This window comes from Ambystoma mexicanum, chromosome 4q (genome assembly GCF_040938575.1).
Source record: "Ambystoma mexicanum isolate Mex_15411 chromosome 4q, UKY_AmexF1_1, whole genome shotgun sequence".
Lineage (NCBI taxonomy): Eukaryota > Metazoa > Chordata > Amphibia > Caudata > Ambystomatidae > Ambystoma > Ambystoma mexicanum.
The window spans coordinates 1,064,690,303-1,064,715,011 of NC_090928.1; the positions used below are offsets into that span (position 1 = coordinate 1,064,690,303).

Here is a 24,709-nt window from a genome sequence, read left to right on the forward strand (position 1 = left end):
AAACTACTCCCTTCCTGCCCACTGCAGGGCCGGCCCCCCACTTTGTTTGGGCCAGGGTCACTTCCAGATCAAGCCCCCTCACCCAGGTCTCTTTGTTTGGCTGTTGCCAGGACACGTAGTGTTGCTTCAACCGCCTCCCAGGGTTAGCCACCTCACCACCCAGGAGTGTTTGTTTGGCTGTTGCTAGGACATGTTGCGCGATTCCCAGGTCAGGATAGTTGAACCCAGAGGTGTGGAAGTTAATTGTAGGATACAGTGGAGGGCAGTTGGGGAGGTTATTTGTTGGAATAGGGAATGAAGGAGGTTCCCAGAGCAGGGACTAGCTTGGCGACTCAGGATAATTGCAGGGTGGGCTTGGCAGAGCCTCCCACCAACTGTCGCTGAGTCTCAGGAGAGCAGAGTAAAGATTCTGCCCTACGTGGCAGAACAGGTTTTTCGACCATGGGAGTTGGCCGGCTTACTGTCCTGTGTGCCAGAATAAAGTACAAAATATAGTGATCAAGCAATGTAGGGACCAAGCACTGTGAACACAGGACAAAATACACACAGAGGGCACTTGACAGAAACCTACAGCAAGCATATGTTGGATGGAGAAAAGTCTGCTGTTTTGCTCGCTTTTCAGGGGGGCTGGAGCCGCAAAGCAGGAGATTAATCATAGGGTGGGGGAAGAGTTGAAAGGGTTTCCAGGCTGCAGGTGAGCAACAGATATAACTGGTTCTTTGTTGACAGGTCATGGCGTGGGGTCCACAACCCACCCCCCCCCACACAGTGTAGGGGACACAGAGGGAAATGCATTTGGGAAAAATAAGTCACCCAATACTTTGGAAAATGAAGTTGTGCAGGTGCACAGACACTAACGACAGTCATTGGCACCTGGGTCATTCACCAAAGTCATGAATTGCGTCTTCAGAATCATGGAGAGTCTGCTGCGCATGGGACAGTAAGTAGGCCACATAAGGACCCCAGGCATTCTTGGGTGTAGTAGGATGTAAAGTGGGGCCATGTTCTGCCTCCACCTCATGACAGTACATTATATGGTACTTCCAGAGGTCATCTGAAGGGTGGACGGCCCCTTCACCACTCCTTAGCAGCCCTCCTCTTTGCTAGAACCAAAAGGCATCTAACATGCCCTACCACCTCTCCAGTGTATCCCAATGACACCAAGGGGAAGGTACAATATTCTCACCCACAATCCCACTAATTGTACCAAAAACATGGGACCAAAAATCTAATTCTGGGGCAATGCCATGATAGATGTAGAAACGTGGCAGGGTAGAACCGGCATCTTGGGCAGGCTACTAACGACTTGGGAAAGAATCTGTCGATCAGCGGGGGTAAAGTAAAATGGGTTTAGGAATTTTGAAGTGTATGAGTTTGAATCTGCTATTAAATGAAACTTTTTTTAGTTTGGCTACAACAATATCACCAAATATTGTCTGGAATCGGAGCACCAAAAGAATCTTCCTATTTCCCACGAGAACCTTCCACACAGCCCACTGTATTATCTTTGATTTTGGGGTACAAACCAGAAACCAATTTCTTACTACCTGCCACACTAATCAACCCATGAAGAAGAGGGGCAACTGGAGGTGCTGCAGGGAAAGCGGTAAACCAGTCCTTCAACCCATTCTGAAGTCCAAAAAACAGCAACACATCCAGCCATTACGAGCCGCCAAGGGGCTTAAACTCCTCCATTGTGAGACATGCACCCTACGAAAAATTATCCTGCCAACACGAGATGCCCAATTTAGTCCTACCTTTGCCAGTAGGCTTTTTATTGGTTGTGGAATTTGTGGTACTCTATTTTTATAGAACCATGGCTGGAAATTGTTATTTATGTACCACGGTGCTGTTGCTGTTCTGATTGCTTCGGTAACTGCTCACAATCCTCCTGAAGGCACTAGCTTGGCCCACCTTACCAAATGTCGCACTGTGCCTTTTATTGGGATCACTGGTGGTTCAGTAGTAGTGTGGGTCTGAGTAGGCATGTATCTACTACTCCTCACTGTACTTTGTCAAAGTACCGAAAGAGCTGATACATATAGTATGTGGTGCACCTTTTGCTGGCAGATCAAAAGATTTCATTGTGTTTTGCAATTAAGATGGTTTTTGTTGGAAGACTGTTTGTTAAACCCAGACTCGTATTAGTGCAGTGTTATTGAAGATCTTTCGGATCAGGGATCTGTCTGAGGAGCAGATTGATTCCATTGGTGCAATAACTGTGTGTTTTTCCTCATTAAAGATTAATGCTTATCCAGCAACGATTTCAGCTGTTCCTAAAGCCGGGTCTGCAACTGCTGGCTCTTATTTTCTCAACCCTAAAGACAATTTTTTTTGCACTAAAGTTGTCATTCGTGTGCTCCAGTGAGGAGGAACGTTCACGCAGCAAGTTATTTTTAACGTTTTCTTTAGTATTATAGCTGAATACATCCAAGCGCCATAGGGTGTAAAACGATAACTGTTTTCCATCGCTCAGCTGCAGTGAATTAAGTCCACCTTTACTCTTTGAAGTGCTGAATGCTTTAGCAGTGAGAAACTGGAATGTGTCCTTGCCTTCCAAAAGCAAGTAGGCTTGTGTGACTAATAATGTGTATTAGCTTCTAAAGAAAAGCGTGGGTAATGGTAAAATTATAGCTCCACGAGCATCAGCATTGCTGGCTATTTTCCCTCTTTACGGGTCCTTTTGAGTTAAGTGGCACGCTGGAGTAAATACTGTTTTGCAAAGAAGAATTATGCTTTAAACGCATGTAAAGACCGATTTCACACGGAGCCTGGGAAGAGCACTGCTGCGATGCACTTCAGAGCAGAACAAAATGATTTTCCGTTGCTGTTTTTAGGGGCTAGAGTTGCTTATCCACTGTAATGAAGTCATCACCGCTGCAATTCCTTTGGTACACTCACATTTGTACGCATGCTTTTTAAAGCAAAACATTTAATGATAGCAGGTGTGACCTTTCACCTCTCCCAAACTGGAGGACTTTATTGTCAGAAATCCCTTACCAAATATGTAAGCAGAACGCGCCGATTAGTTGCTGTTATGTCTGAGCGAGGAAAAAGCCATGTGCTCAGCTCAGTCCGTGACACTTGGGACGTTTTTGGACTTTGCTGTAGTGGCTGAAAATCACTGTTTTGTTGAAGTCTTCTGTGCGTAACGGCGCCATGGGACATTGGGGACGCTCAGTCATTGGCGGATTGAGTGAGTGTTCGCTTGTGTCAAAGGTCACCAAGACGGAGTACCAAATTTGAGACTGGATCCATGGCACAAAATGAACGGTACTTGTATACCAACCTCAAATAAAGGACGCATGTTTACTTCTATCCAACGCATTGGCTAGGACGCCCCTCCAACCCACCCACTGCGGTTGATTTTAGTTTCATGCTCTATAGACCTTTACTTCCTGCTCTGTTACCCCCAGGCAGTTATTTGAACGCCATGTACCCCCTACTGTCTGGTGTTGCCACCCCACTCATTCCCTCTACCTCCCCACTCACCGACGGAACTCTCTAAACCACTCATTATTTTGCACTTTTTAATTGGACTAATTATTTCCCAATGTGTTTTGACTGACACCGTAAACCTGTGGTTAAATATAAGACCCTTGCGACATGTATATGTGTGCACTTTAAAGTGTTTACATCATTTGCAAATCTGTTTCATGCCAGTGACAAAAGTTGCGCAAGACGTTGTAAAATAACCGGCATGGAGGAAAAATGTAACCCAACAAATCAGCCCATTGTTGCAAAGTTCTGAACGCTAGTTTTACCGTTTGACACGATCTGTCATTGACCGTGATTGCACCCGTAGCCGTATTATCAGTTTATCGGCGTGTAGGATCGATTTGGAAGTTTAAAAGTCCCAGTGAGCCGATGGCCACCTCGGCCCCCTTTGCGGCAAGCAGATGCACTCTTGTGAAAGGGTGCCTTTTGTGCAGAGACAAAGAGCGCAATGCAGGGGACATTCAGGAGGACACAGCATTGGTTTCCCTCAGTGCACGTCCTGAAAAAAAAAATGCGGGCTCCGGGATACTCATTAACACAAGCAATAAGGGACGTGTTCACATCTTAAAAGTGAAATATGCAAAGCTCATTGAAGCAGTGTTTCGTAATGGATGACAGTGGACAGTATTAATGAGCCTTTGCCTTTTCAGAAAATGAATCTACACCCTAAAAAATCTAAGAGAAGGTTTCTGTATAATTTTGCTCCAAAAGTATTCAGATTGTCAGGTTTAAAGTATGCCTTGAATTGAAATTTACCCTTCACACCAAAATCCCAATAAGACATTTCATAGTTGTTGGTTGCAGTCCTATTTTCGTGTGGTCTGGTGGCTACATTTCTGGCCCCGGCAGGGCACGTTTCTCACAGGGCGCTTGGCAGCCTGGGTACGAGTCCAGCACTGGACAGAACACAGCAGCCAACCATGAATTCAGTTAAGAGGAGAAGACCACTTTTAAACCATTCCTGCTCTCACAATTACCCAAGGTGTGCAGTGTCTGCTCTCTGGAAAGAAGTGGTTGGATGCCACCTTCCAGCGTCTATCCTCAACCTGTAAACTGGCTATTCCTCCCCATCGTTTTCCCCACTGAAGTGCAGACACTTTGGTAATACATTTTTATTACACCAGGAGCTGATACACAGCTGCAACTAAGCCATTGCTTTTCAGAAGGTTGTTTGGATATAATAGTGGCAGACCCATAAAAAGCGATAATTTGAAGTTAGTGCAGAATAGCGCTAGTTTAGGGATCCCCAGGGGCCGAGGGGTGACGAGGGGAGGGGGGTTGGGTAGATAATGGGTAGAAATGGCCATGAGCAGTAAATGAATGAGTAAAATGCAAAGCATCCACATGTGTGTCCTTCCTCACCATTTCACTCCTATCTGTACTCCTTTGCTCTAACGTTGTCTTATATTCTATTTCTATGCTTTTGTACTGGGCCGAATTACCACTATTGTAATTTCAAAGCGGCCAATCCTTGTCCATGGTGTATTGTGCCCTGCCTGGTGTAACCAGTCCGTAACCTTCTGGCAAGAAGAGCACAATCCAGGGTAATGGAAGAGGGAGGGAAAGTGGGGAAATGCCTCCCTCCCTGCATTTGTGAATGCAGGGTGAAGGGTAGGATGGGCGAGATGCATGTTTTAGTATGGATATGTATCATTCATCATATTTGGACTGTCTCGAGAGGTGACGCAAGTGTGGAGTGAATATATTCATTGGAAGGCAATTTTGGAGTATTACAAAATGGCGATGACTGGTGTGGAGTGGGCGAGGAGCTTGAGAGCATGTTCTGGCAATCCTGGTGGCTATGTGGGCTTAAATACCTACTGTTTCTTTTTATGGTACTGCAGGTACATTCCTGAATAAGAATACTAGGACTGCCGAGCCACTTCCCGCTGGTGCCTAATCCAAGAATAGGCTGTGAGGGAGGTGAATGCTGTCGGTTAAGCAAGGGATGGATGGAATTAATAAAGCAAATGTGTTGGCCCCTAGATGTAAAATAATCCACGTTTGTGTTCCTGTAAGGTAGACATTTGAGGCAATACCTTAATGCATAGTGCTAATTATCTGTGGGATTTGGAAGCGTCTCTGTGATATATTCGGTACATTAGAATGGACTTGCAGTATCATGGCACAATACCTTGTAGTGCAGCACAACATCTGTCTCTGCATAGTATAGATCTTGATACCCTATCCTCGCATGTGCCAGTTTAGCAAAAAAGCATATATTGGGCTTGCATAAGCCAGCACTGCATAGCCTCACATCTAGGAGCTTTACATAGCCCAGGCAGCATTCTCCAAATACTGCCAGTATAAGGGGAGCATGTGGACTGCAAGGGATAAACCAGCACATGACAGAATATCACAACGTGGCAAGTAAGGGAGACGATGGAGCAAACTAAAATAGAAGTGCCAGCAGATGAGCAGTGGAATGCCAGCCTGGTAAATAAACTGGTACGCACCAGTTACTTTGCTTTGAGAGAAGATTAGTGGCACAACTTCTCAGTATTGATGGCATAGGAGTTGAAGGCCAACGTTTCATAAAAGGTTATTTCAAGGAGACTGGTATGGATGTGCTACTCGGATCCTCGGTCCCTGTTCATTCATGAGGTAAGTGCCTACGAAAAAACAATCTGGTCTCGGGACAATTTTCAAGCAATGCATTTCATGGACATTTCTGCTAAACTGTTTAAACACGCTCATCTTCTACCATAAGATCTGGGGCATCTCCACAAAAAGGCAGAACATCAGCATGTCTGGTGGTGTGCGTGATAAAACATTTGTAACACATCAATGTGCCCATCAAATGTAAACTAAATGGCTTTGTCCATCCCACTGGTCTCTGCCCCACCCCCGCCTTCTCATCCCCCAAATACAAATGCATATTTTATTGCGAGAGAATGTGTAGTTGGTGTATCTCGGTTAAGGATGACTGTGTATCCAACGAGGAATAATCCATTGAAACTGTTGAAGGGTGGGCTAGGACTATGTATCCCCACAGATCAGGGCCGAGAGGAGGGGATAAGGGCTAAAATGAAGAGTAGCTGTAAACCAGGTGTAGAGTAGTGTAAAGAATTCGCTGAGTGGCCTGAAGGCGAGCAAGGGGAATCCTTTTTGTGCAATTTTTAGAGAGATGCAAAGTGTGGGGAGTCTCCTGTGTTCAGGGAAACTAGCAGAGGGTGTGAATTAGGACAGAGATGGGCGGTGGGGGGATAGGAAGGTAGAGAGATTATTTTAAGAGTAGAAGTCTCTGAGGACCAAGGCCAGAAGGAGATACGAATACAAAGATGTGATAAGAGAAGGGTTCTCTACAGGGGAGTATTTAACATGGAAGGAGTGAGGGGGTGAACTATTCAAAAAGTCCCAAAAAGGTTTGTTTATGTGGAATTGGGTCATACCAATTGGTCCCCAAAGAAGGAAGCACAATCTAACCAGCCATCCTGTCTTCCATGTCCCCTTCTGACCATACCACGACAGTCGAGTGCTGTTGAAGCTGGTGAATTTGTGAAGTGAAAGTGTGGCAGTGGGAGGCAGGCCAAAATGGGGGAGGCCGTGTGCGTGACAGTTTTGGAGCAGGGAGTCACCAGACTCGGGGTGGGGGTGCATTGTGAACGCAGACGGCCAGCGTCACCCCTCTGGTAATAACGGGCAGGTTGCATGGAAAAGTGAGAACACAATGAAGGCACCAACATCTTTTTAGAAACCAGGAACAGATTTATTACAGGAAGTGGAGTAAACTCCTTGCCAGCAGGATAAATTGGATACACTGGATTAGCTAGGCACACCCGCTGACCTGGAACCCTGGGCCTGGGGAATACCCTTGGATGCACCAAGGGAGAAAGGGACGGGTTGGAGAAGGGGGCCGGTAGAGATGGTGATTGGGAAAAGAGATGCAAGCGCACATACACAAGCAGGGGACAGAGAAGTAGTGAGGGACAGGGTGGCACAGAGATGCATGCGGAAGGAAGGGGGGGGGCTGAGAGGCCAGGAGAGAGAAGCAGGGGAAGAATAGACAGTGGCCAGGAGACCCACTGGTGGAAAATAGAGGAGGGTTGGCGATGAAGGGAGTCAGTGGAGAACTAGAAGGCCAGACAGGGGGAAGGGTACTGCCAGAAGAGCCTCTTTAGCCTCTTCCCCACACCGGCATACCACACCGCCAGCAGCCAAGGAAAAAAGGACCCCCAGCCCTCACTCCACAGGCTTGTATGAGGCTGCAGGGCCACATGTGGTTGCCAAGGGAAATGGATAGGGGAAACTCAATGCCAGCCCCCAACCCAGAAACACATGCGATTGCTAGGGAGATGGGGATGCAGGGCGGGCACAGCTTCTGGTACCCCTCCTCCAACCCTCCCCTGAATAGGGGAAGCCCAGTGCCAGCCCCCAACCCAGAAACACATTGGTTCCCAGGGAGATGGGGTGCAGGGCAGGCACAGTTTCAGGTAGCCCGCCCCATCCCTTTCCTCAGTGGGGAAAACTCAGAGCCAGCACCCCCAACACAGAAACACATGTGGTTGCCAGGGGACTCTGGGTGCAGGGCGGGCACACAGTTTCAAGTAGCCCACCCCATCCCCTCCTACAATGGGGGGAACTCAGAGCCAGCCCCCCAATCCAGAAACGCAACATGTGGTTGCCAGGGTAGGTGGCGTGCAGACATCTAGTCCGTCAGTTTGCTTGGTTGTCGGGGACAAGTTGCAGTTGGAGGTTAATTGTAGGGAGGTCAGCTTGGTGACTCGGGATAACTACAGGGTGGGCTTGCCAGAGCTCTCCTCCCGCACCAACTGTCACTGGGTTTCAGGCGAGCAGAGTAAAGATTCAGTCGTAGGTGGCAGAACAGGTTTTTCGACAATGGGAGTTGGCAGGCTTACTGTCCAGTGTGCCAGAATCAAATACAAAATCTAGTGATCAGGCAATGTGGGGCCCAAGCACTGTGAATGCAGGATAACATACACACTCGGGGCACTTGACAGAAATAAACAGCAAGCATATGTTGGAAGAGAAAACAAGTCTGCTGTTTTGCTCGCATTTCGGGGTAGCTGGAGCCGCAAAGCAGGAAACGTGAAAGTCACGCACAGCCAAGAAAAATACATTTGCTTTACATGACAGCCATGCATAGCCATTTCCACATGGCCCTTCTTGGCCCACTTTCATGCTCCGCTATGTGGATGGCTAGAAGCTGAGACCCTAGGCTCTCCCCTTGTCCCCTCCGGTCTGCATGTGCTTTCTGTTACCAATTGGGAGCTGTTTGCACAGCACCATTTCTGCCTGGTTCCGACGTTGCTCTCTTGCTGGCTTCCCGCGGTCTTCATGGCCTTGGTGGTTTCACTGTTTCCGGGTCTCTCAGCTCCCTGAAGTCTCTGCGTCATTGTGGGACCGCACAGTCCATCCCCAGCTGGAGGTCGCACCACTGCCTAAATTCCTTCTACGGTCCTTGGACCCGCTGCCATTGGGCCCGCTGGAGAGACACAGTTTCCCGTTTGCGTCCTCCAGTCTCTGGTCTTCGCAGCCTCTGGACACCTGCATTTGGCAGATTCCCCGCCTTTCACTACTTCGGGGATGGCTTGACTCAGCTCGGCTTGACATTCCTTTTCCTCTTCTTTTACTTTGTTCCTTTAAACCTTTGCATCTTTATGCCTCCTTGGGGCCACCTTGCACCAGTACTTGACTGACCAGTATTTTTCACATCTTCTTTGATCTTCTTTATCCTAGTCTTTTCTACCTGAGCTGTACTGAAGGTACTAAAATAGTACATATGTTTATCTTCAAAAAAGGTTTGTGATGGAGGGGGGGGGCAGAGAATGTTGAGGTGGAACGTCAGCTGAGGGCCTATACCATAGGTAGTCGTACGTCTCCCCAGGTGGGTAGTTTGTCCCCATTTGGTCCTCCCGCATTAAACCACCCCTAGGGGGACTATTGGGTAGCAGCCTAGCCTCTTGAGAAGGGGCTTCCGCCTGGGGAGAAGTGACAACACCATTAAATCATCACATTAGTCTTAAAACAAGAGGTTACTGTTGGGGGGAATTCTCAAATGGCTTTGCTGGTTTTCTAGGATTTATTTGTTCACCTGGTAAGAGTGTGAGCCTTTTTTCCCACTCTTACATGTGTTTTTTTTAGCCTAACTTGTCCAGAATCTATTGGGTGCGGTGGTGATTTTTCTACTGCTTGATAATAGTGAAATGTTTAATACCTGATGTGTAAATAAATGTATATTCATTTACTCGGTCTTTGTTTGAATCATAGTAATTGCTGTCCTTTGTGTAACTACTGATACTGCTCACCTTATTCTTGAGATAAGTCTGGCTGCTCAGCCATCGCTACCACTTTACTGTGTAGTACAGGCCTGTACCAAAGGTGAATTTGTACTGTCACTTGTAGCCCTAATTGTGTGTGGTGTTCCCAAAGAGTACTGCATATAATTCTGCCTAACAGTTAAGGTCTGAGATTGAGAAAGGTGGACGTTTCTGAATAACCTTAAATTCTTGTTTAACATGAAGGATAGTGATTTCATTGTTCAATCACTGGTCAAAATATGCAGAGATGGAATCGGTAAAGTATTGAGCACTGAATGAGAAACTTGTAAAAATACTGAGAAAACAGGGTCAAGGGGGGGACACCATGTATTGGGTCTGTGAATAAAGATCAGGAAAGAACACCTTGTGTTCCTTATCTGCCATCAAATGTCTAAGTTGGCTCTTGCCGTATGCTCCTTGCTAACCTTCATTGCTGCCAGTGCTTGGCACACAAAATCACGTTTTAAGGATTGTGGAATTAACCAGGATCCGATCTCCGTTTCTGATTTGCTTTGCCTCCTGTTAATTGGTCCAACATGATCAGATTGGCTGCAGATAACAATGGATAGTGTTAATTAGCAACTGCCATTTGTTTTCTCCATTGACATTGAAAAAGATCCAGGATCAGTGCCAGTTCAAGCTGGCTCCACTTATAGCAGTTGGAGGTCCAGCTACTGTGCATCATTTAGCCTCTTTAATACCGTGGTCGGATGGCTTTAGGCATCTTCATTTGGTGTCAGGGTTACTGGAAAGCCTTTTTTTTTTACTGAGGGTGTCCACACAGTGTACATTAACTCTTGTCTCTTCTCTTTAGTTTGCCCACTGATCTTGTAGATGCCAAAGTTGTGTCCAGGACAGTACCAATCCAGCTTCTCTGTAATAATCCTAAACCTCCAGGCCTTTTGAGCATCCTGTTTTATATTTGGATGGCCACGTAGCTATGGATTTTACAACTACCAGGACTACCAGTAGCTGTTCAGATTGAGACAGATTGATGCATTACCTCAGCATACCCCGGAGTTAGGAAATGGTGAGGGCCTAGAGATATCAAGAGCAGGCTTTTTTCTTATTTTCTTCAGAACAGTGAGGTTATGGCCTGCCTTTTACTGATGCCACGATATTGGCAGGTGAAGAGCAGCTGCAAGACAGATGGCAGCAGGATGAGGTGCCAAACGCCAGGAGGAAAAACCCGAGTGAGGTACATATCCAAAGCGCAAAACTTTAATGTTAGACTGGGTACTTACTGACTGGTTGGAGGCTGGAGCAGCGATCACTGGCTTCTTGCATTCAATTTTGATTTGCTGAATTAAAGATGTAGGAGCAGCAGGGCAGAAAAGGGAAACTGTGAAGATCAGGAAGAAAGCAGCAGCAGGCAGAAACAGATAGAACTGCAGCAGCACTGTGACCGAGAACTGCAGGAAATCAGCAGAAGGGATGGAAGCTGCTGACAAGTATCCAGGAGCGTTGCAATGCACATAATGAAAGTAGGGCAGTGTCCTATGGGCTGGCTGATTAATTATTGAGGAAGGATGCCATTTTGTATTTGCAACCTCGGAAGCAAGAGCAATCCAGTGGTGTGGCTGATCTAGAAGAGTGACTGCCATCTTTGGAGAGGAGGGAGCACTGACATACCCACACTAGTTCCTGAAACCAAGAAGCAAGGGGAAAAAAACGTGTGCGCAGATCCTTGTGTGCTGATACCTGTTGGCACTCATCCCCTGCATGCCACCTCTACCACACGACAAGCTCCTAGCGATTCAGTGAAAAATGACAATAGGTACCCAATCTCCATGCGAGATTCTCACCTCAGCCACCCCACAGACCTATGGTATGGGAATTTGGAGACCCTCTCCACCCCACTCCAGCTTAGTACACTGGTGATCACTGTGTCCATCTTCCTCATCATGTAAAGGTGCGTTTTGTACTTTGCTTTGCAAACCCCACTTAATAGACCACATCAATAGCCTAGGCAGAGGGGATTTAACCCTGGCAGCAACCATTAATCCTGACGGCTTCTAGTCATGATCTTACAGGGTGTGGTCATAGCTGAGGGGACCGGCATTCCCAGTTGAGATGGGCCGTTTTTGCAGCTGTAGATTTCATTGAGGTAGAAATCGACCTTTTACAATGTATTTTGCCGCAAATGTGTGGGGGGGTGGGTTTAGGTGAATATACATTGGGGTTAAGGTGAGGCCTGCGGGGATTGGGGGGGGTCCCCCCTGCATATATTTGCAGCAAAATCTTCCACTAAAAAACAATGCAATGATTTCTACGTGGACGAAAGAAATTGAAGAAATCACATATAACCCTAAATGCCACAATAGACGTACACCAAACGATCATTAGCAGAATGACACTACAAATAAAGGGTTAGAAAGCCTTTGGCAACCCCCAATTGAAAACATTAGAACCCAGGGAAGGCTTGCAAGAGCAGCTGTGAAGAAAATGGAAGCGCATTACGTTTTCTGGTTCCATGTGATTTTCTTCATCGAAGTAGACATCTAATCTTTTGTGTTGTCATTATGCTAGCTGAATGTTTGCTGTACGTCTCTTGTGGCATTTAGTGTGAACACCGGCGAGTCTTGAGGTCATTCCCTGCTTGCCATTGTTTCCAATGCAAGTTGTGAAGGACTTTTTTTCTCGTCGGCCAAAGTGATCTCCAGTGGAATGCATTTTCTTTTATATACTTGTTATCTCTGTAATGCAACCCATATAATGCAACGGTCGAAATGGCTTCCCTTCAGTAAAGTAAGAACACAATTGGCATACACATTGCATACTCTTTGCTCTCTGTGACCAATTAAGATGGGCCTTCGACAAACCTCTCCTAAAGTTAGATCTTTATACATAACCAGACATTCTTTCTCATGGAACCTGAGTGTGATTCTTCTGTATTTTGGTTAGAAGTACAAAGCTCACTTGCTCCCCCAGAGTCCAGCCAGCAGCTGCGGAGCTGCACGACCCTAAGGAACCACCCCTAATGCAGACTGACGTCTTCAAAATGTGCTCCTCCTTTTCTCGGTGAAAGGTTCGTTTTTGAATCGGAATACATATGCAGCTTTTCTTCGTGCCTTGGTAATGGACTGTGGAAGTATGTGGTACATGAATCATCATAGGAAACTATTTTCCATTGCATGCTAATACCAGAGTATTAAAAACGGAATGCTTCTCGTATGCTTTTCAGCAGACCCTAATGGCTCGACTTTAACATGTGTTAGCTTTTAAGTTGTTGTTCATTAAACATATTTCTGAGTATAATAAAAAAGAAACCAGGCTCGGCTATTTCTGTCTACTAACCTCATTTATCTGCAATCTTAAATGTTATTTGATCCTTGCAGGCATCTTTTTTATAGTCCTACTGTAGGTCAGCTATCCTTGTATGGATTGCCTCATTTAACGCACTGCTATACGGCCCCAAGAACGTCCAGATTATATCATGTTGCATCATCATCAACTTGGTGAACTCTGCATTAAGCAATGTCTTTCTCCTATTTATGTGCATCAATATCTTGAGTATCTGAAATTCTCATTGCTTTGAGAAATCGTTGTGGTGCTTTCTCCTGGACATTCGAAGCTGTGATCTGAATGTGGCATTTAGCGTTAGTGTTGGATGGAGGTTTTCATGAGTTGGTTAAACCCAGATGCCCCAGGCAAGCTCAGCAGTAACCGGTCCTTGAACAATGAACAACACAAGAATTGGTTTACAGCATTTGAGAATATTTAACAATTTTTTCCAGAATGTCATCTATGAGGTGGCCAGCAGCACTCTTCATTACCGCTACCACAAAACGCTTGTCCATCAAAGCTTGAAATATGTGCAACGTTATTTGGTCTCCTACCACTTTTCAGTGGCATGCCTAATGTAAGGTGAACTTGGTGGTTTCCAAGAGATATTAAATTAGGAGCCAAACCATAACCAATTTACTAGGAATGAAACTCAGACTATCATGTCACCCTTATGGCCAGTTTAATAATTGCATGAACAGGTTGGCTGACCAGGTAGGTATTCCTCCCCGTTGACTAGGTTGAAGATCCCCAACCTGTTGATTGTTTAACATGCTCTCATCAGCCCCATGTGTAAGCAGTGTTCCTTATCTTCACCTCTTGGTGCAAGAAGAAAGGGTGCATCAATGTTAGTGACGGCCCCCACTTAACAGACTCTGTCCCCACCTCTTCTAGCCCTGCCACTGATGTCCCTTGTCTTTGCCCACTGCCCGCCCTGCAGTCTTCAACAAGCCAATGAGGTCTAGAAAAGTATGCCAAAATATGCTCCACTTAAGTAAAGACACACATTTTGAGTGAATCTGGAGGGAACATTTCTGGACATTTAAGGTGTGACCCAGCAAAGTACCTTTTTAATATGAATGCAAACAGTTTGAGCAGATCTTTGCCTCCGTTGTTACTTATATTTTGCCGAAAATTTCAACCCACGTCAGTAAAGATCAAAGACTTGACATCTTCACTGGTGCCTTGATGTCGGAGGACCATCCGATGCAGGATGCCTAGTGCATTGAGAAGACTTCTGTCTTTTAGCATGTTCTCTTTCAGTTGTGGTCAGTGTTTCATCACTTTGAACCACAGTTCTTTTCGCATTTGCTAGAAGTAATTTACTTTCTGTACTTCAGCACTCCAATGCAAATCCTTTGGGTAAACAATGAAATATGTTGTCAAGTTTTTAAATAAGCCTCATGCGAATTGTTAATTAAACTCGGTAATACAATTGAGAAGAATACTGCACCGGTTTTATTATAAGTGTTTACTAGTGCTTACAAGTCGCCCCCTAGCTACTTCAGTGTTTTGGCAACCTGAAGGCAAACCGCAATGAGGAATGGTGGGTTCTGGGGGGAGGAGGGGGTGGATGAAATTCGGAAGTAAAGGTGTAGGAGCAAAATGGGGAGCATGTTACAATGAAAGCTTGAGGATTGCTGGAAACAGTAGCAAGGGAACATTGCCAAGTACATACAGATGGTGTTGGTGGTGTGTGTAGGAAAGTGGCCAAAGATTTTATTTGGATGGCAGTAAAGAAGGCAAAGGTGGGTGAAGGCAGGCGGAGACATATTTTGTGTGTTTCTGTCTAGTGAAAATGCCCTCAACTTTGAACGGCGCTAATTTGTAGACATCTAAACACTGCACAATTCAAAATAAGGACTGTGGCAGCTGGCTGTGCCTGCTTTATGAATCCAGATAGTAAATGGGTTCAGGTGTTAAGCCTGTGTTTTACTGGGCTCCAGTGCATCGCCATGTTGACACACAACCTCGAAGTGGCTTAACAAGACCACTAGGCCCATCTACTGTGCCCTACCTTTTTTGTCATGTGATGTCTTTTATACTGTGCACATCACCACCATAGAAGACCTCTAGCGCAGAGCCTTGTCTTGTCTGTATAATGGACAGCCTTGCCCCTGCCAGAGGCAAAATGGGCTGTGGTCCGTCGGTGGATGGGGGAGGGGAAAATGTAAAGCCTGTATTTGAGAGGAAAGGTCAAATGGGATTAGGCAAGGGACGAGACAGGTGAATGCAGGGCACACAAAAGGGGAAGATTGGGGGGGAAACCTCATTAATATCTGTCCGTCCAGTCCTAAACCCGCTTGACCACCAGAACACTGATGAGATTGTGTCCAATCTCCTTACCCAAACGGAGCATTGGTCTGAGTGACCGAAGACAGAATCCTTCTGTAATACAGTTAGAGATGCTGATTGCTCATTGATACTCACCTACACTCCTGTCAGAAGATTGGTGAAAGTGATTCAAACCCAGTGAGATCGAGAACGGAAAACCTATGTACGTATGCACTAATCTGTAAAACAGGTTTTAGGCCAAAAGGAAGCTCAGAAAAATCTTGTTACAGCAGTAGGCTTTGGTACTGCACCAATCTCTACCTTTAGTGGACTCGCAGGAATGTGCTTGTATGGAATGCAGCATATTGGGCCATTGCCTATGTTAACCAGACTGGTCTGTTACGGAGAGTGAAGCAAAAGCAGGCGTAGGATAAAAACACTCAGGCTAACAATTGGAAAGTTACAAAGGTGCTAAGGAAGAGAGCATGAAACTGTAGAAGTAGGGCTGAGTGTTGTTATTGACAGTGGGTCAGACTGGATGTCGATGAGAAAATAAAACATCACCTGATAACCAGCATTTTCCAGGTTTGACAGTTTCTAGTACTTGGAGGATAGTAGCGAATTGGGGGGTATGATTATGGGTTGCCCCTGGTTTAATCTGGATTTACCACAAATGTCTGGGACCTTTGTGAAAAGAGTCTCCTGTTACCGTGAGCTATTCTGCATTTGTAATTCACCACATTTGCCCAGGCTCATCACAGCAGAGTCAAGCCTTTTACTTTTGTCCTAATTTCTTTTTGTCATGAACAAAGGAAAAGCCTCCGGTTTAGTATCTTCGGCCCGGGGGATAGTTTGTAGGGTACAAAGCATGATTTCAAATTAACTTCCCAGATGCATCCGCACAATATGTATACATCTAAACCCACTCACTGTGATCCCTATTCTCCTTACACCTGCTTTCTTATCTTAAGTTAAGAATGTTTGACTTAAAGGACCTTTAACAGTAATTTATCGAAGCAATAAACACAGGTTCTGGGGGGCTGAGCAAGGTGGTAAAGACCCTGGGGCCCACGTTGTAGGCATCCACGGTGTTGCCATCTGGATCAGCCCCCAGAAAAGGTGTTAATTGTTGTTAGCACCCTAAGGCCATCTCGCAGGGTGCTAAGAGCAATGTCTTTTTGAGAAAAAATGGATTTTGTCAGGCACACAACCTGTTTCTCACAAATATATGCAGTATCCATCTTCCTTTTCCATGGCAGTCATGGGCAGGCGGTAAGGTGAAGGCAGCAGAGACGCTGCAACTGCAGGATCCTCCGGTAATTGGGGGCCGGGGAGGGTCAGAAGGAATGTGATAGTGCTAGGGAAGCAGCTGGAGTGGGATTCAAGATTGCCAGCGGGTGCGTCGAGAGCTCCGTTGCTTCGAACCCAGGCTTAGATTTTGTGATTCAGCCCGGGTTTGGATCAACCTGTTTGGCTGACTCACCCAGACAGTGGGTGTGCACCAACCTGGACATTAGGCTGCAGCCCCCCATAGGATTGCAACCCCACAGTTTGAATATCACTGCTTTACGGGTACAGGTTATGTAAGGTGGTCCCATGGAGCCATCAGCATTGGCACGCTGGGCTCCTCTTGCATGGTTTACGAAATCAAATCCAAAATCGTAAGGGAGATGAACAAGATTCAAACTAAGACCGAAAACCTGAGCAGTGAACCAGCCACCTCACAAGATCTCCACATATTCCCGGAGTTTGGGTGAGGCAACCTTAGAGAGGACAGGCACTAGCCAACCCCAACTCCCACATCAAAACTGCAAGTCCAACCCATGGGGACATCGGCAAATCAACATATCAATTGCATAGGGAAACACGTGAGTTTTCTTAAATAGGAGAGGGACTGAAAGGCAAGATTGAGGCCCTATAAAAGAAAGGACCTGCAGATGAATGCTGTGTCCGTCTGGAGCAGGAGCTCTTTTGGGGAGGGCTGGTGCAGAAGGAGCTGGAGTAGGAGACTGGTCTGGGGCAGTAGAGGGAGACTCATGAGGTTGGAGTGGGAAGTTGACCCAGTAGACTGGGGTGGAAGAGGGAGGTCTGAGGGACAGACACAGGATGTTGGGGGGACGTGTGGTGAGGGGGTTGTTGAAGAGTGGTGAGAGACCGCCCCTGACCCAAACCTCCCCCTGGATGTTGGCTCTGGCTGCCGAGGTGTTTGAGAAGTGGGTGAGAGAAGCAAAGTTGGTGGTGAGAGGAGCCATGGAGGAAGGGATGAAGAAGCCAGGATGTAAAATAGAGGTGCCTGATGGAGACAAACACAGAGCCGGACAGACCGAGAGGGAGAGGGAGAGGGAGAGGGAGGAGGAGGAAAGAGAAAGAAGGTCCCTCTGGTACAAGCTTGTGGTGGAACGCAAAGAGGAGAGAGGCTGGTTGGCAGGCCAATGAACCAGGATCCTGGGAGAGGAGGTGGTGAGGGACCTAGAGAAGAGGATCCTTTAAAGGCTTTAGGGTGACCTCGTGAATTCCCATAACCCTGGGTTTTAGTTGTAGCCAGCCTCAGCCCGACACACTACAATATAAACTATCTGGATCCATTGCAGAAATTAAACCCAGGAGGCGGACGCTTCACTGTCCTCTAGCTGCACAAGAACATCACCAAGCATGATCATGGGAGCCATATGGTTTTGTTTGTTAAAGCCATCAGGGAGGATCGAGACACAGGCTTAATAAGAATTGAAATAACTTTAGACTTTAACTGAGACCTTGATTTTATGTTTTGGCCACGACTATACGGACTACTATTGAGTCACTCCTATATATGTTCTTGGCCCCTTAAAGGATTTAGTGTGTCCTTATAACTCTAATAAAGACTTTTTTGGAAATGTATTCCATGTTTGGCACATATCTGACCTTTTTATGCTTTTCGAGAGTAGGGGGAGCATCTGGAATGCAATATACTTTTGAAAGCTAGGTATTCTAGGTGTTTAGAGAAACTAATCAATCATTTTCCTTCAAAAAGGATTTGATGTCCCTGAAATCCAAAATAGACCAAGAGTAATTATCTATGCAGTACTGTGTTTATATGAAGACATCCTTGCATATGGAAAAGGAACTACCTGGTCCATCTTTTTCTTTGTGTTCTGTGCAAAACATGAGCAAACAAAAATGCTGCTGTGACAGACTATGTGAAGTTGTCATTTCTGTTTTAACTTGACTAATTCAATATGAATATATAGTTTGTATTCTCGAACTATGGTTTGGAGAGTTGTTTTGTAATGTTTGTTGTGATCCTATATATTGCACCTTGTGAACATTGATGCCTTTGAAGAAAGCAATAGACCTATTGTCAATGCATGAAAATTCAATATTGGGCTAAATAATTGATCCACCATTAGCACCCTGCGCGGGGGATCCAACCAATCGGTTGCTCGGATCGCGGCCTGAATCCCACGATCGCAGTCCACGTTCTGAGCAGCCTGATGGTTGCTTCCCCCACCCTGCCATCTTCCCCTCTGGTTTTTTAGATCTCTTGCCACCTCCTGCCCCACTTAACTGATTCCTTTGGCGGCAGACCTCCGCTGCCACCGCTTCATGTCCTCACTGGCCGCCACAGAAATGGAAGAGGTGCTGTGTATGGAGATCTTTCTTCCAGCTCGATGGTGGCCATCTTGGATAAGTATTTTGTTTGAATGGTGTCCTGTTCATTCAGACAAAATATATTGTTGTATGCACTAGGGGTTTCCTAATTGAAAACCTGGGGTGTTAATTACAATAAGCACCCGTTCATGTGGCATCACCAGCTGGAAACTGCGCCAGGGCAGTGTTAAGGCCCTTGCTTCGCTTCAGCCTATAACTTGGCACACCAGGCTGTTACCACCCGGTGAAGCCCCCAGAGCAGGTGCTTATTGCTATATTAACACCCTCGAGGAATGTGCCTGCCAATCGCGAGCTGTAGAGCTCTGTATTGACCAGTATAAACCCACATTTGTTCTTGATGGCTGGCATGTGCCTCTAGCCACGCAGAGTATTGGTTTTCATTTCTATGAGGGCAATTTATTTTTTAAATTACTAAAACCTGTTGTCGGTACCCTGTCCCTTTGCCCAGTGCTTATGATGTTAAGAACATCGTTCTGAGGCAGTAAAGACAAAGGTGGGTGCCCAGAGCACCCCCATCCTCTAACTGGTGCCCTATTATCCGTCCCCACTGGCACTAACAGCTGCCTCTGCTACCGAGTAAAGGTCCTGAGCCCCTGCTTTGCTCCAGCTGTCGGACCATAAATGCCCACAGCTGCCCCAGGATGCTCTGCGTATCTCTATATTGGCACCTCTTACAGTTACTGTAAATACTCCACATGTGTAGCCCCAATGTAAGTGTCCTAAGCATTTGTATTAAAATATAAACATTGTCCTTCGATGTAGCTTTCATCACAAAGTAAATTTACTCCTTTACTGAATGCTGTTTTTCCTCTGTATTTCAGGCCAGTAAAACCATTCAAGTTGCCAAAAAGGTAAGCCTGTTGCATGTCTGTTTGTTTTTGTTGCTCTTCAAATATGTATTTAGTGTTCATTGTTTATTCAGTATTCTTTTTGTTCGCTATTTTTGTGTGTAATTCAGCAATGTAGTTTCTGAAGTGGGGCAGGATTTCTGCTAAAAACAGATTACATGCCTGATGAATCGTGACAAAGGGCTCTCCCTCTCCCACTCACACACTCACACTCTTTGTGAATCCATTTTTAAGGCTTAGCTAGGGAAGAAATGATCTTCCTTGAATTCTGTAATCTAAGATACAGTGGCTGAATATTGGCGCCTATGCGCTTCTTGGCAGCCTTAGTTGTAGGGTTATTGCACCCTACTTGCTTGTTGCTTATCATGGTTTTAAGGATATAGCGCCTAGGTCTCTTATTCATTCTACTGCAAGTACCCTTCCGCCCCCCTTCTCCACCTAGGTTTTGTGTGAGGCATATATTCTCACCTTCCAGCCACAACTCATCCTTCTGGGCCAGATACATGCTCCAATGAGCAATTATGTCTTGCCTCCTGCTCAGGGTTTGTCAGACAGTGAGTGTTACCTACCAGCCTCTTTCCTGGGCCTCTGATTCTTTGTGTCTGCGTAAAGCATATATCCATAGTGGAAACTCGTGAAAGGCAAATAAAATAACATGATGCGGTGCAAACCTCTGACTGCTCCGTGATAGTGATTCCTGACTCTAACCAGTGCAACAGCAACATTTCGATGCATATTATGGTTACAGTTTTTGAAGATGCAAATTGCACCACCTATAAGCCGAAACTATTGTATAAGATTACAGATTGTAATATTTATACAGCGCCTTTATCTCATTAGTATAGCCTCAATGTACTTGTGACTGAACGCCCTCGGGAACCGGAGCCCAAGTATGTAGAATGTTTGTACTGAGTAGAATGCGGGTGTGCATTAGGCCGAGTTAGGGGTTAGGTGGGCTGGCTGTGCTCGCTGGCTGTGCTCTACTAAGCAACCAAAGATAGTCCAGCATATGGGTGGGTGCTGGGGGAGTTTGGGAGATTTAGAGAGTTGAGGAGATTCGCTATGTGACCAGCTTGACCGAAATGTGTTGTAGGCCGAAGCTGCAATCTAGTGCTGGAGGTTCGTTGTGTGCAGCTAGACGGAATGTTGTCATAGGTCTTAGCTGTAGTCTGATGGCTGTTGTGTATATTAGAGTGGGGTATGGATGCGAGTGTGGGTTGGTTGCCGTGCCTGCGGGTGGTATCCACTTAATGGTGTGTGGCTACGTACCTTGATGCCTCGCTCTGCGCTTTTCTTTGGTGGTGTTGAGCGAATTGGAGTCATCGAGACCATTCTGAGAGTTGTACCTTATCTTGCAGTGGGAGATATCTGATGTAAATGAAACTGTGACTGATGTGTATGGGAAAGGATAAGGGAAAGGGAAACTCTCACTCTTTCAGAGTGAGGTTGCCACACTGAATAACCACGTTTTGAGGGCCTTTCTGAAGGCAAGGTATTCTTCATTGCAGGGGATGTGTAATGGAAGGGAGGTCCAGATGGGGGGCGCTTGGACAGAGAAGGTGGATCCTCCCCATTCTGGTGGAGTTGTAAGGGGGGGAGAGGGCACAAGGAGTGCTGCAGAACCAGGTTTAAGGTTTCTGGTTGGTTCGTACCGTGTGAGCCTGACCTGGATGAATTCTGGGCCAGTATTCTGGATGGTGTGGTGTTTAATGCTGTGGGAAAATATTTACTTGTATTCCCAGCCTGTGTTTAGATTAAAAAACAAAGACAAAATGAAACACTGGAACAGAATGTTGATTTAAAAGCTCAGGCACAGGTTTTTATTTCCGCTGCAGCGAACTCCACATGGTCGTACAATCGACCATGTGAATCACCTGGCCTCTCTCATTATCTGTCTGCCCTCCCTCATTCACAAGGAGAGCATTTATACATTTTACAGTTAGTGTAGATTTACAAAGGTCTTTGACCTGGGCTAAATCTGAACTCCAGCCAGGGCGTCAACCTACTCTCTCGCAGTCGTTCCTTGCCCATATGACAAATTAAGCTTGCTTTTTAAGCACAAATGAGCAGCTGAATCTCCATACACAGGCATTCTGTTGCAAGCTCATGAATTCTAAAGCAAAACATGTTTGCAGCTTTCCTGGTTTGGCAGATCTATGTCCATGAATTTTACAAAGCCTATGATTTTAAATACAAAGTTTTCAGTCCATCCCTTTTATTATTTTTTACATAGTTCTCCAAACATCTTTCACCAGCATTCTTCCTGAACCACATTCTCTTGCATAATAAAACATTTGTAGTGGATTCTCAAGTTGCCTGTGATCTCTGACAAGAAGGCATTGGAGACATGAAATTACTAGGTTAAAAAAGGATAGTGCTACATAACATTCCAGTAATAACCTACTCACCTAATCTGAAACCATTTAGTATTACCAGTACTGCAGGCACAAACCCCTTGGCATGCCTTTTTTGTGTTTTTTTTTTTTTTATCTTTGCACAAATCCTCTCTTGGATGAAATAGCCATACATGTGGTTTTGGCATAGCTTATTATGGCGCGAAGTGAAACAGCAAAGCAAAATTCCAACAGACAGATCTTATGGAGCCAAATTGCTCCTTGGAGCTTCTCTTTTCACCACTAGTAGTCTGTAATGGTGCCCTTGCCCATTTAGCAGCTGTTCCTTACAGGAAGGAATCACTTTTCTCCCTTTGCAGATCAGCTTCCTGGATACTGTGATTCCTCTGACTAATGGCAATGATGCAAATGTCCTATGTTATGTTACTTGGCATTTCTATAGCGCATTATGTATCATTGGTATGATCTCAAAGCGCTGGTAGGTTCAATGCCTTCGGGAACCGCAGTTCAAGTCAGTCGAAAGAGAGAGAGTTGTAAAGTGTGTGGTCGCACTGGGTATGTGTGCAGCTCGTGTGGTTGTTGCATGATGGCTGCTTTTTAGCGGTAGGTGTGGTGCTGAGATCAGTTGAATGTGTTCAGTCTGGATGGTGGACACCCAGACTGAGTTCTGGCTGCGTTAGGCCTGAGGAGACGCCTAAGCTAGCCAGTATGTGCTCAGCTAGCTGTGCCTTATTAGGATGATTGGTAGTTTGATGGGTCATGCTAGTATGAGAACAGCTATACCAAATGTGTCATAGTACAGCTGTGTTCTAGTCGAATAGTGGTGTATATGAGAGAATAAGCATAGTAGTGTGATATTATGGTAATCAGTAAAGTGAATGCGACCAGGCACACTCGATGTTGGGAATACCATCTTAATTCAACTCTTAACACAGTGACGCTTTAGGACACACTTTCTAAATTCAACTTTATCACAGCGATGCTATTAGGGCACACTCAATGATGTCGGGAATACCCTCTAGATTAAATTTTAACACAGTGATCCTAATAAGGTGCAGATAATTGTTGGACCTTAATATGTGACTGTATGATGTAACACAATACGACTTTTTGGGTAAGAGTGGTAGGGCTTTCTGGCGTGAAGTGATTGCTTCAGTCCCCACCCTTGCCACACTTGCGTTTTTGTTGGTGCTGGTTGACAGCAGACAAATGCAAACTAGGGAAACTAATGAGCCTAAATGCTGCATGGTAGCCATATATGATCCTGTGGATGAGGTAGACTTGTATCACACCAGCATTAAACAACCCGACGATCGTGAAAATTACAAAGAGGTATGGGTAAATTAGGCAGGTGATGTGTAGATATATTGTTGAGAATGATGGCAATGCGCACACTCTGGTTCCCAGTCAAGTTTTCCTGCTGTGACAATAAATTGTCTTCTCCTCCAAACGTTTTCTTGACTCCATCAATCATCAGGGAGGCTGTGCTTCTTTTCCTTTTCAGGCGTGTCTAGTTACATTTCCTTTTCAGGTTAATTCACATTGATATCTCTAAGGATTCTGGTACTTGTATTCTTGCACCTTTTTTACTTGCAGGTGACTGGGAAACAACTCCCTCCAAAGCACAAATCCTACCCTGGGGAGGGGGAAAACCATGTTATTGGCTCTCCATAGTAAGGCATGTTGGCCCTGGTGCTGCAGCCTCTTGAGCCCGGTACTCCTGGAACATGATGGCTCAGAATGCTGCAGCACCAGGGCCATCATGCCTTACAATGGAGAGCCACAAACATGGCTTTCCCCCATGCCCCTATCAAGGGTAAGATCTGTGCTATGGATGGAGTTGTTTCCAGTCACCTGCAAGAGAAATTAAGTGCGAAAAATACAAGTATCAGAATCCTTAGACACTATAGTCAATTAACCTGCTACACCTGAAAAGGAAATGAAGACACGCCTGAAAAGGTAAAGAAACACAGCCTCCCTGAAGATTGATGAGTCATGAAAATGTGCGTTTGGAGGAGAAGTCAATGCAGGAAAACTTGACTGGCAACAGAGTGCGCGCCTGGTCACTAATTCTTAACTATGATGTCTACATATATGACCAGCACTCCTGAAGAATACGCAAGGCAAGGAGAGAGTTTGAGAAGTGAATAATGTGCGTAGTCGCAAAGGGGGAAAGGCGTAGCCCCCCACATGCTTATGTCAGAACATAACCCTAGCCTTGTAGTAAGACGCCATTTTTTCTAGGCCTGGAAAAAAAATCTCTCCATCGCCTCCCGCTGCCAGCTCAGCGCGAGCACTGGTCTCACGCAAGCCCAGCCATGCCTTGTTAGAATCCTGCAGTGTCGTTTCCGAAAGAATGTGTTCTGCAGAGAGCGTGAGACAGTGACAAGTTTTAAGTCCAAGTGCCCATTCATTTCCACTAAACTGCCTGTGCCCTCTCTACCCCCACCCAGACGGGCCAGAGTCCACCAGACCTGACCCCCTAGTTCCTTTCATGTCGATACCCACATGACCCTCCCAT

General features: G+C 45.8%; 1 protein-coding gene across 1 annotated transcript in view; it reads left to right on the forward strand.

The window, feature by feature from the left end:
- The window catches only part of DISP1 (dispatched RND transporter family member 1), a 222,608-nt gene that overhangs the window by 105,878 nt on the left and 92,021 nt on the right, over positions 1 to 24,709 (forward strand). The window contains exon 3 of the mRNA XM_069608619.1: positions 19,808 to 19,837. Coding sequence (XP_069464720.1) covers positions 19,808 to 19,837 — 30 coding nt within the window. The remainder of the gene's footprint in view (positions 1 to 19,807; positions 19,838 to 24,709) is intronic.